Source organism: Megascapheus bottae, chromosome 14 (assembly GCF_031878675.1).
Source record: "Megascapheus bottae isolate mThoBot1 chromosome 14, mThoBot2.hap1, whole genome shotgun sequence".
In the NCBI taxonomy this organism is placed as follows: Eukaryota; Metazoa; Chordata; class Mammalia; order Rodentia; family Geomyidae; genus Megascapheus; species Megascapheus bottae.
In genome coordinates, this window is record NC_143522.1 from 9,958,145 (window position 1) to 9,973,466 (window position 15,322).

Consider the following 15,322-nt stretch of genomic DNA (forward strand, 5'->3'; position numbering starts at 1 on the left):
CTTGCTTTTGGAGATTCTTAGGTCAATATTAAATATAAAGGAAGCATCAGTAAATGAGGAAAAGATAGTGGTCATGTTAATCATCAATATGAAGTCATTATTCAAGTACTATACGGTTGCTAAGCTTACCATTTTTTAATATTCGTTCCTTTTAATAGTCCCCTTGATGGTCTTTTGATTAGACGATTTAAATATTTTTAAGACTCTGACATATTGCATTGTGATTGTTTTACGATAGGAATTATAGCATTCTCTTCAACCCTTATCCCTTCTACATGTGTGCAACTTTGAAACTGCCCCTTATTCCCTTGGCACACAGAAAGTTTCCTATGTTGTTTCTTTCATTCAGTTCCTTGAATTATTTATTGTTCCACTTCCTTACCACTCCATTCATTTCTTTAAAAACATTGATTTTCCCCTATTTTTTCCTGGTCTTAATTCATTGTAGGAACTAGATTGGTAAGAAAAATAGCAAATAAATACCAGCATATCTCTTCTCTGGCAGGAGTTTTAGAAGAGAGGGTCATAATCCAATATTTGGGGGAGACAGCACAAAGGTGATACTTAAAGCTGAAGTGAGCAGGTAGAATGTAATATTGCCAAAGTACTAGTTGTTATGTAGTTGCCATCTCCTCCCCAATTTCATAATTTATCTTTCTTTGCTTTTAATTATGACCCAAGCAAGTTAGCAGCACCTACCTTACATATTAAATACATTTGTTTCATTGTACCACATGCCTGTGGTTTCACCCTCACCCTCATGCACTCAGGAGCCTTTGTGTTAAGAAAACTAAATGAACAATATCACCCAGAGTTCACTAGTTTTTTTTTTAAATCTGTATTTTATTGTCAGGGTGATGTATAGTGGGGTACAGTTATTCATCAGATAGTGGGTACATTATAGAGCACATGAATAACAGTAAGAAGAGGGCAAAAAGAGAGGCAAATGCATCAGATTTTTCACAGAGGTCCATAGAGTAGAGGGAAAAGAGAAACAGTCAAAGTGCAAATGCTAAGAGACAAATGCTGTTTTTTGCCTTGCTGTGATCCCAGGAGACTTCACTTTTAGCATTACTAGGGACTTGATATTTTGAATGTCAGTTGCTATGGTACAATCAAGCCCCATCAGGAGGTTACAGTGGAGCCCAACATATCTTTGTTATTACTTTTACCTATCTACCCTTGTATACTATACTTGAATTTCCCTGGAAATAAAGGACTGTTCCTTCACAATTCCAAACAACATGTGTGTGGTGCCTGCTCAGAAGAGAATGAAGAAATGCTGGGAATGACTTAGAAAACAAGAGGAAACACTTTTGGAGGAATTGCTCTAGATAAGGTGGTAGATTAGGTTGAAACAACTCTGAACTAGAATTGAACTCATTGAACTAAACTGTAGTCCCTGTAGATGAGATTAACATTCTCACTAAATGGAGTTATTGTGACTTAAATAGCATCAAAGTACTATAAAATTCAATATGTAATAAGGAGAAGTTTTATATAGTCTACCCTTTTAATAGATGGAGGTGACATGCTGTAAGTTAATATTGCTCTATGTTTAATTCTATTGCCCTTTACCATATAAAATGATGCTTAGGCGGGTTTGCTGATTCTTTGGAGAAATGCTAGTAATTGACAACATACGTTTGCTCTTTCAGTGAACTCTAAGGAATAAGTTGTTACTAATCATCCCTCATATGGCATGTGGACATATACAAACTCATTTGCAGCTGATGTTTTAATACGTCCAGATTATTGTCTCTATATTTCCTCATTAGTACCCAAAATTTAGATTACATCTCATAGGAATTTTGTTCTGTGAATTAGGAAGAGAGAAAGGAGGGACAAAGAAATAAAGGAAGGAGAGAAAGGGAAAGGAAGGAAGGAAGGTAATTCTGACAGCTGAAAAACAATCTTTATTTCACTTAGTTGTCTTTTTCCAACTTCTTCAAATTTTATAGTTCATTAAACTGATTTCTCTCTCATCATATATACTCAACTATATTTTGAATTGGAAACTTTGAATTGTTATAACCAGGATGTAATAGAATGCCTGATATTATTCAAATTGCTAAAAATTTATGTTTAAAAAATATGATTTTTAAAACTTTAAGTTACAGGAAGCAAATGACATGGTTGGGAAAAGAAACTGATGTTAAGATTGGTCTTTTCCAGTAGTTTTATTTTATTGTATTTTATGTTGCTTAAAATTTTCTTCTATAATGAATATAACTTCACCTATCCTAAGAAAAATCACTCTACAGTAAGCTGCTTTTTAAAAAAGCAAATCAAACATGACAAGAATGAGTTTTTATTTTGGAAGGGTTGGTTTGTTGTCTTTTTAGGGAATGAATGTTTCCAGTTTGGAAAATACTTTATTTGGATTTCTGGGAGGCTATGAGAAATACTTATTCTACTTAGAGTAAACAAATACTTGTCTTTTTTGTGCTGGTAATGAGCCTTGAACTCAGGGCCTGGACATTGTCCCTGAGCTTTTTGTTCAAGTCTAGTATTCTATCACTTGAACCACAGCTCTATTTCCAGCTTTTTGGTGGTTACTTTGGACTTTTCCTTCAGAGCTGGCTTCAAACCATGATCCTTCTGAGTAGTTAAGATTACAGGTATGAGATACTGGCATTTGGCATGGTGTTTGTCTTTTACATTGGTAGATAAGCTTTCCTTCCATCTTTTGAGGAGCACTTTGGTTTTTGCTTTTGTTTTTGTTTTTGCTTTTTTTGGGCTGGTACTAGGACTTAGACTCAGGGCCTGGTTGTCTCTTAGCATGTATGTTCAAGGCTAAGAAACACTTTTTGCACTTTAGCTCTGATCACACATGCTGTCCCTGGCTGCTGCTGAAAGCAACAGTTAATATACTGTTTCCTTTAAAAGCTCCAACTGAAAGAGGAGTATATGAAGTTCAGGAATGTAAAGGGAATCATAGTAGTCAGACTTCAGAAGCATCCAGAAAGCTCAAAAGCCAGGTTTCATTAGGTAGCATCCCTTTCACACAGGATGTTGTTGAAGAGTGTGCATGAAAACAATGGACACTTATCTGGCCAGACTGAGCCTGTGGAGCCTTGCATTCTGCAGGCAGAGAGCAGTTTTTAAAACACCCCTAAATGTTCCAGCTTTAAATAGCAGCAAGTCTCCTAAAATGATGCTGTGTGCTGCAGGAGAAATGAAAGCGGCTGCCTTGGAGGCAGGAAGGCGACTAGCGAGATGCTTAATTATTGTGGAAGTAAGTGCTTGTTACTGTTGAGTACAGCATGCAGGGAGCGGGTCCTCCTCGGTGTCAGAGTGTGATTTGTAGACAATGCAGTCCTGTCAGCTCAATGCTGGTTCAGCAGCATCTTTCCAAACATGCATCTGGCAAGAATTTAAAGGCCACCTCTTGTGTAATTTGCGGTCTTGGAAAAGGATTCTCTGCCTTTCTTTTCACAATGTACGCAACCATGAAGGATTTTGTACTCCAGATCTATTCCTGCTGTCTTCTGCCTGATGTGTTCAAGAGGAAGTTTGTCTTCCTGCCCTTCACCTGGAAGGATGCTAACAATTCTCTGTAGTCTTTTGGGGGCTGCCCAGAGTAGCGTCTTGTTTCTGCCATCATAAATTAATGCTGGTGGGTTAGAAGAGATTGCACTCACTGCTTAAGGAAATGCAGGCATTTTGTGAATTAGTGAAAGACTTCAGCTTTGAGAGTAGATGAAACTAAGAACAGCTTGGGAAGAATGCTGGAATATTCCTTGTCTGGGTAAGTAATAAACTAGAGGAAAATGCAGAGACTGCTAATGGTTACAATGCTTCAAGAAAACCCTGTTTATTTTCTGTCTTCTATGTTTGCTTTTACTAGCTATGTTAAGCTTTTGTAAAGAAACAAGTATTGATGTTGAAATATGGAAGGAGTTAAAAAGTGAATGTTGCAATATAGTCAGTGAAATTATTTTGTAATTTTGTCAAGAAACTACATTGCTCTGACTGTCATATTCACTTGATTTTGTTTTAAACTTCGGGTCAGCACAATGGCTTTTGATGTTCTACATTATTAGAGGTCAACAGAGGAAAAAAAAACCCTATACTTGGAGTGGGCATCTGATGCCCCAGGACAAAAGCATAAACCTTCCCAGGTTCATGAAAGAGTTCAGTTAATTTGACTATTATAGCTCTTTTCTCATTGTTTATAGATTTTATTAAGTGCGTGTACTTCTTTCTTTCAAACCTTCTTTACTAAGAATATCGATCATAGAACTGTAAACCATAATCCAGTATTGAATCTTCAATTTTCATGTGTCTAATTTTGGCCACTGCATATTTATTTTTAGATTTGTCAACTGCTAATTCAAATTTTCTTCTCTCTTTTAGAGAAAACATGGGATTATGGCAATCACAGAGTCTCAGTAACACAAGTTCCATTCAGTTTTTTCTGAAAGAGAGCTGCCTGTTAAAGTGAAGTAAAGGGACTTGTTGTGGATTACAATGTTTTGATGATTTGGATTTTCAGTCATATGAAAATGAACCATCATTTAACATTTTAAGTGAAAAAGCTTAAGACCTCATACAACTGCTGAATATTTTGGAAGCCATTCTCTAAAACAGAAGTGCACATTTGAAGAACAGACATGAGGTTCCTTTCTGCAGGGATTTAAGTCTTAATTTTTTTTGCATCATGACAAGCTTGAAACGATCACAGACAGAAAGGCCTGTTGCCACTGATCGGACCTCTGTTGTCGGCACCGATGGCCCCCCCAAAGTCCACACTGATGATTTCTACATGCGTCGCTTCCGGTCCCAAAATGGCAGCTTAGGATCAGCAGTCATGGCGCCCGTAGGGCCCCCTCGAAGTGAAGGCTCTCATCATATAACCTCCACCCCTGGAGTCCCAAAGATGGGGGTCCGGGCAAGGATTGCAGATTGGCCTCCAAGAAAGGAAAACATAAAAGAGTCTAACCGTTCAAGCCAGGAAATAGAAACCTCAAGTTGCCTTGAGAGCATGTCCTCCAAAAGCAGTCCTGTGAGTCAGGGAAGTTCTGTTAGCCTCAATTCTAATGACTCAGCCATGCTAAAGAGCATACAGAACACACTGAAAAACAAGACCAGACCGTCGGAGAACATGGACTCCAGATTCCTCATGCCCGAAGCCTATCCCAGCTCCCCTAGGAAAGCCCTTCGCAGAATACGGCAGAGGAGCAACAGCGATATCACCATAAGTGAACTTGACGTGGATAGCTTTGATGAATGTATTTCCCCCACTTACAAGACTGGGCCATCACTGCACAGGGAATATGGTAGCACATCTTCCATTGATAAGCAGGGAACGTCTGGAGAAAGCTTTTTTGATTTGTTAAAGGGCTACAAAGATGACAAATCTGATCGAGGGCCAACTCCAACCAAGCTCAGTGACTTTCTTATTGCTGGTGGGGGCAAGGGTTCTGGTTTCTCTTTGGATGTTATTGACGGGCCCATTTCACAGAGAGACAATCTCAGGCTTTTTAAGGAAAGGGAAAAACCACTCAAGCGACGTTCCAAGTCTGAAACTGGAGACTCATCCATTTTTCGTAAATTACGCAATGCCAAAGGTGAAGAACTTGGGAAATCGTCGGACCTTGAAGACAACAGATCAGAAGACTCTGTCAGGCCGTGGACATGTCCAAAGTGCTTTGCACACTATGATGTCCAGAGTATATTATTTGATTTGAATGAGGCAATTATGAACCGGCACAATGTTATTAAGAGGAGAAACACCACCACAGGAGCTTCGGCAGCTGCGGTGGCATCCTTGGTCTCTGGACCTTTGTCCCATTCAGCCAGTTTCAGCTCACCAATGGGCAGTACAGAGGACTTGAATTCCAAGGGAAGCCTTGGCATGGACCAGGGAGATGATAAGAGCAATGAACTTGTAATGAGCTGTCCATATTTTCGGAATGAGATAGGTGGAGAAGGTGAAAGGAAAATCAGCCTGTCAAAGTCAAATTCTGGCTCCTTCAGTGGCTGTGAAAGTGCCTCATTTGAGTCTACCCTTAGCTCCCATTGCACAAACGCGGGAGTGGCAGTACTTGAAGTCCCCAAGGAAAACTTGGTGTTGCATCTAGACAGAGTGAAAAGGTACATTGTGGAACATGTGGATCTTGGCGCATACTATTATAGGAAATTCTTCTATCAGAAGGGTGAGTAGAGATTGTTCACTTAAATTTCTTTTTGCCATCCTAAGTGAAAAGGTATTATTTATTAAAATTTTTACTAATGTGATTTAAAATTTGCATGATTTTGTGTTTCTTAATGATAAAATAAGTACTTCTCTGCATTTTTTTTGATATTTCCTCTATTAGCTATACAGAGGTATTTAAATGTAAAGTTTTTTTTCTTAAGTTAAAATTAGTTTGACTTAGATAAAGTTATAGTCTTGTGTTAATTGTTAATTTGATATGTCACCATTAGGGATTATGAAGTTCAAAACATATTTTGTGAAATGTTTTGTAGCTTTTATTTTTTGAATTGCAAAAACAATTAGAATTCTTTCATGTTTTGACAGTTTGCAATGAATACACGATCATTTCTTTGCACCTCAGTGTTCTGATTAGTCAGTGGGAACTATAATACATAATTCCTATTTATTTTATAGGAACTTTGATGAAAATTAATTGCATTATTTGACAAAAGTTACAGAGCAATAAGTTTCACAGCCAAGAAAATTTCATAGGAGTCATTCATTGGAATAAAAAAGGCACTGGAAAAAGTAGGAAAAGTCATCTTCTTTTCAGACTTTCTTGAAGGACTAGATCTATCTAGAGTTGAGATTATGCTTCACAGCATTATTTCTTAGTTTTAAGAAAGACACTGATTTATTGAAGAGTAAAAACAAACTCTTAAAGCCTTTTTAATAGTGTTTCTTACATAGCATTAAACTGAGGTGTGAGTTTAATCCCTTAATCTGGGTCCCTATGCTAAAAACAGGATGGTAGCCAAGGAAAGGTATGGATTGTATAGATTAGTAACTTCTGCAGCCACAGAAGGAGGCCTGTGGTTAAGAGGCTTCTTTCTATAAACTTCTTGAGCAATGTTTTGGTTGTTTACCTATTGTTGTAGCATTTTAAATGATTTATATTCATTCTTCTGAATGAAATGTTGTTTCAAATATAGCTTTATGACATTGTTTACTTTAGAACCTTAATATCTTCATGTTATTTTAGGAAGGACCTCATTGACAGTGTATCAATGGAAAGAACTTACCTCATTGCTAAATATCCACATTCTTCTTATTATTAAAAAATTATGGTATAGGTCTTGTACTCAATATAATGAAAATTCCACTTCATTTTTTTAGATTTTATTACCATTAATTTTTACATCATATTTCTTTTTTTCTCTTTTTTTATTGTAATTAGTAAAAGGGTTACATGATATTTGCCAGATAGAAGGTGCATTAATTCACATACATTGATACCCTTTCACATGTCTTGGTACCCATTTCCCTCCCCCCCCCACACCCCCCCACCCGTCTTGGTTTTCCCCCCTTCCCTATCAAATTTCAAATAACCAAAAACAAATAAATTCAATATATCAGATAACAAAGTGAGATACTGTAACAATATGAGATAAACAAGGAGCAAAGGAGATGAGAGACAACATAGTACATTAAGGACAACAATCATTCATTATATGGCTTTTGTTTCAGTATCCTGGAGGTCCTTTCAATTAGCTTCATACTATATTTTACATCATATTTCAAATGTCATGTTTAACAAGCAAGTATTCAAGAAGGGAATCTCTATATACAATCACTGGCACATAGATTTTAGAACATAATTAAAATTAAGCTGAGGGTTTGTATGTCATATATACATGTTAATCTATGTAATAAAATATTATGTCTATAGAGTATATAGCCCATCATAGATTTTTGTGTCTATGGAGGTCCCACTTCTTTTTTTTCTCATATATTTTTTATTGTTATTAATAGGAGAGTTACATTATATTCACCAGATAGAAGGTACATTACTTCACATACATTGATACCCTTTCTCATGTCTTGGTCCCCATTTCCCTCCCCCCCCCCCGCCCCTCATCTTGTTTTTTCCCATCCCTATTGGACTTCAAATAATCAAATATGCATATATACAATATATCAGATAACCAGGTGAAATATTGTAATAATATGAGATAACCAAGGGACAGCAAAAGAGATGAGAGGTAACATAGTACATTAAAGACAACAATCACTCATTATATGGTTTTTGTTTCTATATCCTGGAGGTTCTTTCATTTAGTATCATTCTAAATGGCTTTAAGTATCTAGGTTTTGCTCTATTGTAGGAGAGCCCAAGGTTTCTACTGATTATGACAAATGAGGGAAACCATTGAGCCTATGTTCCTTTGAGTCTGGCTTACTTCACTTAATATAATTTTTTCCTAAGTCTTTCCATTTCCTTACAAATGGGGTGATGTCATTCTTTCTGACAGCAGCATAGAATTCCATCCAATTTCATTTTTGAAGCGTTTTTTCAGAATTATTTTCTGGAGTTTAAATTTTAAAAACATATCTGTTTTACAACAGCCCTTAAGAATATATGACTTCTCAAACTCATCAACTTGGACTTGAAGACAAATGCTTCTTCTTTGGAATGGAGGCTGTGTAGTTTATTGTAGGTCATTTCTGGTATATAGCCAGTAGATGTGCTTGCAGTAAAATAAATAAATAATAAAATAAATTGTCAAATGTCCTGTAGGCATTAAAATTGTCCCTTGCTAAGAATGACTTCTTTATAGTGCATAAGACATTAAAAAAAAGCATTTCTCAACTGTTGAGATGTTATTTAGAAGGAGCCATCTTGCTTCATCTATAAGTGACATACTGAGTCAAACATAGAATGTATTATTTTTATTTTATTAGTGTAGCAGTGAGTACTTTTCTTCCTACTAGTCATCATTATAATATCAATAATGAACATTTTTAGCACTCATGTACTAGGCACTGTGCTAAACTAAGCCTTGGATATGACATACATTTATTTTTTCAATTTCAACCTTTTTATGCCCATGTGGTAGGCATTGGCGTATATGTTATTTTGCACATGAGAAGCCTGGGGCCTTAGTGATAAGACTATCATGGAGCTAGTAAATGTGGAAGCCAGGATTTCACTTTGCTCTGTTAGTATATGTGAAGTGAAAGAGAAGGAGAGTATGATGAACATATTTTTCAAATGTATGAAATAAAATTTGGACACCTATAATCTAGAGAAGTCCTATTTATCATACCTCATAAATTAAAAAGTCAGCTCTGGTAGACACTAACATGGAACATGGAAAACACCTTCATACTGAAAATAAGTAGGACTGCTTGATGAAAAGTGTTAGTAAAAGCATTTAGTTGTTGAAAAGCATATACATATATATGTATATATATATTCATTTTCATTCAGAAATGAAAACGTACTTGTCCAACACTGATTATACTGTTTTGAATACAATATTGTATTAATAGAATAGATCTCAAGGCAAGAGTGCAGACCTAGCAGAGAAGTCTCAGCACAGAATTTGTTCCATAATTTTTTAAAATTTCTGTAGCTGTCTTGCTTACATCTGATCCAGCAGCTTTCTTCTTTTTTAAAATATATTTATTTTAATTAATAGAAGGGTTACATTATATTCACCAGGTAGAAGGTGCATTACTTCACAAACATTGCTACCCTTTCTCATGTTTTCATCCCCATTTCCTACCTCCCAGTCCCTCCCCTCATCTTGTTTTTCCTCTTTTCCTATCCTATTTCAAATAAACAAATAAACATATATACAATATATCAGATAACAAGGTAGGATACTGTAACAATATGAGATAACCAAGGGACAACAAAAAAGATGAGAAATAGCATAGTACATTAAGAACAACAATTACACATTATATGGCTCTTGTTTCTATATCCTGGAGGTCTTTTCATTTAGCCTCATCCTATATGGCCTTATGTATTTAGATTTTGCCCTATTGTAAACCTCTCCAGCAGCTTTCTTCTTGGCATTTAGTTAAGTTTTCCCAAACCTTTCAACTCAGTTTTTCATAAAAACTGCATTTGTCTTTCGTACTCACATTTTATCAGCTTTCATGGTAATTAAGTCTTATAATTAAAATAACAAGTTACGAGCATCAGCAGATTCTGCCAACATGAAGTCCTGCTGTTGGGAGCAGAAGGTGTGTATGGCACCAGAGATGGTTGGCTAGTGCCAGTGGGCACTGCCCAACCTGGTATCAGGAAGGACCAGCAGGATTAATCCGGGAGGCTAGTCCAAGGAAAGCCAATCTCAGAGCATGCCCACTCTTGATAGCTCTTCCTTGGACACAGCTCAGAGAGTTCTAGTCATCTATCACGGCATAGTAACATCACAAATTATGGCTATATGGAACAATTTTTACTATCCAGCTTTGATTCACTAAGATTAGGGGCCTAACCCATTTTTTTTTCTGGTCAAAACCAAAGCAAATCCTCTTGTTAAAGGTGTACTGTATAGTACAAGAGCAAGGACTCAATATTTGCATACCCAATGCTATGGCCATGGTATTGGAAATATAAACACAACTACATAGACATAAAAACCTATGACTCTATAGACATAATGTTTTATTACATAAATTAATATGTATCTATGATATAAAAACCCTTAGTCTAATTTTGATTATATTCTAAAAACTAAGTGCCAGTGATTGTATATAGAGATTCCCTTCTTGAGCAATCGTTTGTTATACATGTCATTTGAAATATGATGTGAAAATCAATGTCAATAAATTCTTTAATAAAAGAAAAAAAGAAAAAAGAAAAAAAAGTATGCTGTATAGCACTATCAGGTGGGTTTTACCCCCCAGCGGTCCACATGGCCTGGCTTCTTCAACTCTGTTTTCTATTCTGCTATTTAATGTATTGGTGACTTTTTTCTGCATAAGTTTCTGGAAAAAAATTTACTTTATTAGAGTACACGCTACAGCCAAGCATAAAATTCAATCATGCTCTGCCAGTGAAGCTATAATACTTTCATATTATATTATTTTTATAAACACCATTATTTTGAAAACTTACTTTGTAGATTCTTTGACTTGGCTCATAAGCCAATACTATTTCTGGAAAAATGTTAGACCAATAGAAGGAGTTTATTGCTTGAACTTATTAAAAGAAGCAACATGACATTGATCTCTTCCTTTTAGTACTTTCTCTTTTTGCTTCTCTTTGCCACTTTGCTAATCTGTGTGTGGTGCAACCAGGATGAAATGACATAACTAACATTTACTGTTTCATGCTTTAATTAGTCCTCCTAACTTATTGCTTGTAGGATCCTGAAGAGAATCTGTCATGTGATCAATGTTCAAGTAATAGAATCATAGACTAGACAATAGTATTCAAACCAAGGTAATTATTTTCTTTTGAGTATATACGTATTTTGTAACTAGTTTTTTTACTTTAACAGTTATAGTACCAAGTAGATTTGTAAGTGGAATATATTATTATGGAATAATTAAATGTTGCCTGTAGCTAATGTGCCTTATTGAAGACAGGACTCTTTCTCAGCGGTCACTCATCTCATTCACTGTGGCTTCAAAGAACATTTCCTGCTTTTCACTGGGCTTACATTTCTCTGTGAGGAACACTCCTCAGAACCTCTCAAAGGGAAGTATTTAGAAGACAGAGAAGCCCATGAGTGCCTTGAGAGTGGGATTTATTGAACCATTGAACCACTGTTGTGCTGATAGGCTTATCTCTATATTAATTTGGGTTGCTCTCAGTGTGTGTGTGTGTGTGTGTGTGTGTGTGTGTGTGTGTGTGTGTGTGTGTGTTTTCTAGTATTAGGAATTGAACTCAAGTTCCTTAGTTGTTTTGCACAAGGCTGGTGCCCTACCACTTGACCCATGGCTCACTTTTGGCTTTTTGGTAGTTAGAGATAAGAGTTTCTTGCCCAGTATAGCTTTCAATTGTTATCTTAGCTTCCTGAATAGCTAGGATTACAGATATCAGCCACTAGTCCCCAGCTCTATTGGTATTAATCTTAAAACTTTTTTCTATGTTCTTTTCTTGAATGATTTTTATCTTCTTAGTGAGTCATACAGTTTTTCTTTTTTTTTTCTGATTGTTTTTCTCTTCCATATTATTGGCTTTTCATACTGGTCACAAGGTTTGGCTGCATTTGTGACTAAAAGCCAAGGTGGCTTGGGTCTCTACCTGCAGCAATGTTAGATGTTCTCTAGACACAGAAGCGCTAAGGACTAGAACTGGAAAAGTAGTGTGACCTCCATAGAGAGATGTTACATTGAAGTGAAAGGACCAAGATCCAAGTTAGGAGAGCTTTAGGTTACTCTTATTGGGTCTATGTTTCCTTTCTAGCCTCACTGCAAGCAAGAAATGAGTTAGTCTGTCTTCACTTGGCAAACTGCCTGTCCTCCAGGCTGTGAAGCCTTGCAGTCTCCTCAAAGGAGCCTTGGATCCTTCAGCATCCTGGTGCTCCTATCTCCTTAGCATGCTTTGAGGATACACTGGCTAGGTCACAGCAATCTAAGCACATATCTAGGGTCAGGAACATAGTGTAAGCTTTACAATTAATGAATGTTTAGTGCTGATGTGAAATATTATATGGATTGAGCTGATGAACCATTAAATCTTGTACTTATAGCATCAGGTAGGAACATTGAGGGCCCTCTGTATATGTGATCTGTGTTACATATAAAATGTATAGTTCTTTTTAAATTTTTTTAACAATTGTATTTTATTGGGGTGATGTACAGAGGAGTTATGGTTACATTTGCCAGGTAGTGGGTACATTACTTCTTGAACATTGATACCCTTTCCCATGTTTTTCTCCCAGTTTCCCTCTGCCTACCCCCAGTGGGTATAGTTCTTTTTTCTCACTCTTCAAGAAATGAGGGACCACAGACAAGGCCGTGAGTGCTTCTAACAGTTACCTGGAGATTAGCAAATACAAATTGATTCCCATGGGCACACGCAATCACTGGAACTGACTTTAACTGTTATTAACTTGAATAGACACACTGATAGTATGTTTAAAATTGTGAAGTAGAATAATTGCACTCTTAGTTTTATAACATTCCTTGTAAGCCAAAAAAATGTGCCATTTCTTTGACTATTTGTAAATTTGACTGTTTAAAAAGATAATTGGCTATGTGTCATAGGCTGATAGTAGTCAGTAAAAAGTTTTTGTGATTGAATTAGTTTTTATTGCTTCTTTATTTAAATAGAATTTCCTTTTTATTTTTGCTTTCACCAACTCCATGCAATTTTATAAGGTCATTATCTAACTTTATAATAAAACTTGCCTTTTCATGACTACTTTGCAAATGCTGTTCTAATCTTGACCAGTCCGTGTAGCTTTTCTTGTTTGTTTTTTGTTCGTTCTTGTCATTTGGTATGCTCATTATGTAGTCTGGGCCCCTCTTGAACTGGTGACTTCTGCCTCAGCCTTGTGCTTACAGATGTATAATACCACACCTATGTTCTATGCAGTATTTAAGAATTAACCTCTGAAAAAGACTTGGAACCTCAGGGTCCTGAGCATAAGTGCCTGACAATTACTCTTATGCAGTAATAATTACAAGCTTAATGTAGTGCTTTAGGATAGAATTCTGGCATATGGCCAGTCCTTTGCAAATGCCTCCACTGCTTTGACCAACTTTTAATTATGACGCAGAATCTTAACCCATTTAGTTATTGTAGAACCTCCACTCTTATAATAAGATAAGTTCTTTGGTGACCAGAGACGAATCTGTTCTTGGGGTATTTCCAAGCAAAGAGAGTCATTGTGTAAACAGTTGGCCATTTTTACCTCCACTTTGGCAAACTTAGTTTCCAGGCAGCAGTAGCTCATCGCTGTAATCCAGCTACTCAGAAGGTTCAACAGGTTGTCCTCCAATTCAGGTGAAAAAAAGTCAGCAAGAGTCCATCTCCAAAATAACACAGAAAAAGGCTGGGCTGGAGACATGGCTTACATAATAAAGCATCAGCCAGACAAGTAGGTTGAACAAGCCTGGGCTAATATCCCAGTATTGGGGAATACTTGTAACTCAAGTGAGCTTCAAAATAGAGTACTCTGCTTTAACAAAAAAAAATTGAAAATGTCAAAACTGGTGAAAAAATTTTAATGCAGGTCAGTTACTCTTCCCTTCTATGGGAAGAGTTACTTGTATCTTGAACATCTCCTCTTCTTTTCCTGAGAAAATAGAAGTGTTTATTTTTCCTTCTGCATAGTCCATTAGGTAACTCTAAGATTAGAATATGAATATTTTTGTGAGTTTAACATATATTGCCATATTGCTTTCTAAAATAGTTTATCAGTCCACAGTGCCACCAGTAGCAGTGTAGGAATATGTTATTGCTTTGCCAAGAGCTGGGTTTTCATTGTCTTTTTTGTTTCTAATTGTGATAAGCATGAGATTGTAGCTAAATTTGGTTTGCCTTGAGCTTCTTTTATATATGTTTATGATGTTTCCTTTCCTTACTTAAAAGTTTAAATAGTATCCTTACTGTATCCTGATATATCGTAACATATCAAAATATTGTAATATTCTGTTGATGCCCAAGAGTGGTATGGCTGTGTCAGGAAATTCTATGTTGTTTTTTTGAAGAACCTCCAAACCACCTTCTAGAGTGTTTGAACTAGTTTACATTCCTACCATCAGTGCAATAGGGTTCCTTTTCCCTCCACATCCTGGGCAGTATTTGTTGTTGTCCAAATTCTTGATGTTGGCCAGTCTTACTGGGGTGAGATGGAATCTCAGAGTCATTTTGATTTGCAATTCCTTTATGGCCAGGATGTTGAACATTTCCTCATATGTCTGTTTGCCGTTCTTACTTCTTTTTAGAGGTCTCTCTTAAGCTCCTTTACCCATTTATTGATTGGTTTATTAGCTTTGGGGAGACTGTTAATGTTTAAGTTCTTTGTATATTTTGATATGAAGTATTTGTTAGTGTAACCCCGTCTGCTAACCCAGTCTGTTGGGTATCTTTCCAGTTGTCCATCCATGTTCATTGTTGCACTATTCACATTAGCCAAGTTACAGAAACAGCCCAGATACCCTATAGTACATGAATGGAATGATAAAATGTAGCATATAAACACAATGGAATTTTTCTCATTCATTAGAAAAAAAAATTGCATCAATTGTAGAGAAATGGATGGGCCAAATAATGCTACATGAGGTAAGCCAACCTTAGAAAGACAAGTGGTATATGTTTTCCATCATATGTATAAGCCAGATTTAAAATAAAACTAGACATGGTAACCTATACAGGACTTCAGGCATTCACACACCAACTGTCAGAATAAAGGAAGGATTGCACTA

The 15,322-nt window shown here is 36.3% G+C and overlaps 1 protein-coding gene across 3 annotated transcripts in view; it reads left to right on the forward strand.

Annotated features, from left to right (window-relative positions):
* The window catches only part of Sipa1l1 (signal induced proliferation associated 1 like 1), a 298,167-nt gene that overhangs the window by 160,182 nt on the left and 122,663 nt on the right, over nt 1-15,322 (forward strand). For all 3 annotated transcript variants that reach the window (XM_090344402.1, XM_090344404.1, XM_090344403.1), the window contains exon 4: nt 4,360-6,161. In XM_090344402.1, coding sequence (XP_090200528.1) covers nt 4,664-6,161 — 1,498 coding nt within the window. In that variant the 5' untranslated portion in view covers nt 4,360-4,663. The remainder of the gene's footprint in view (nt 1-4,359; nt 6,162-15,322) is intronic.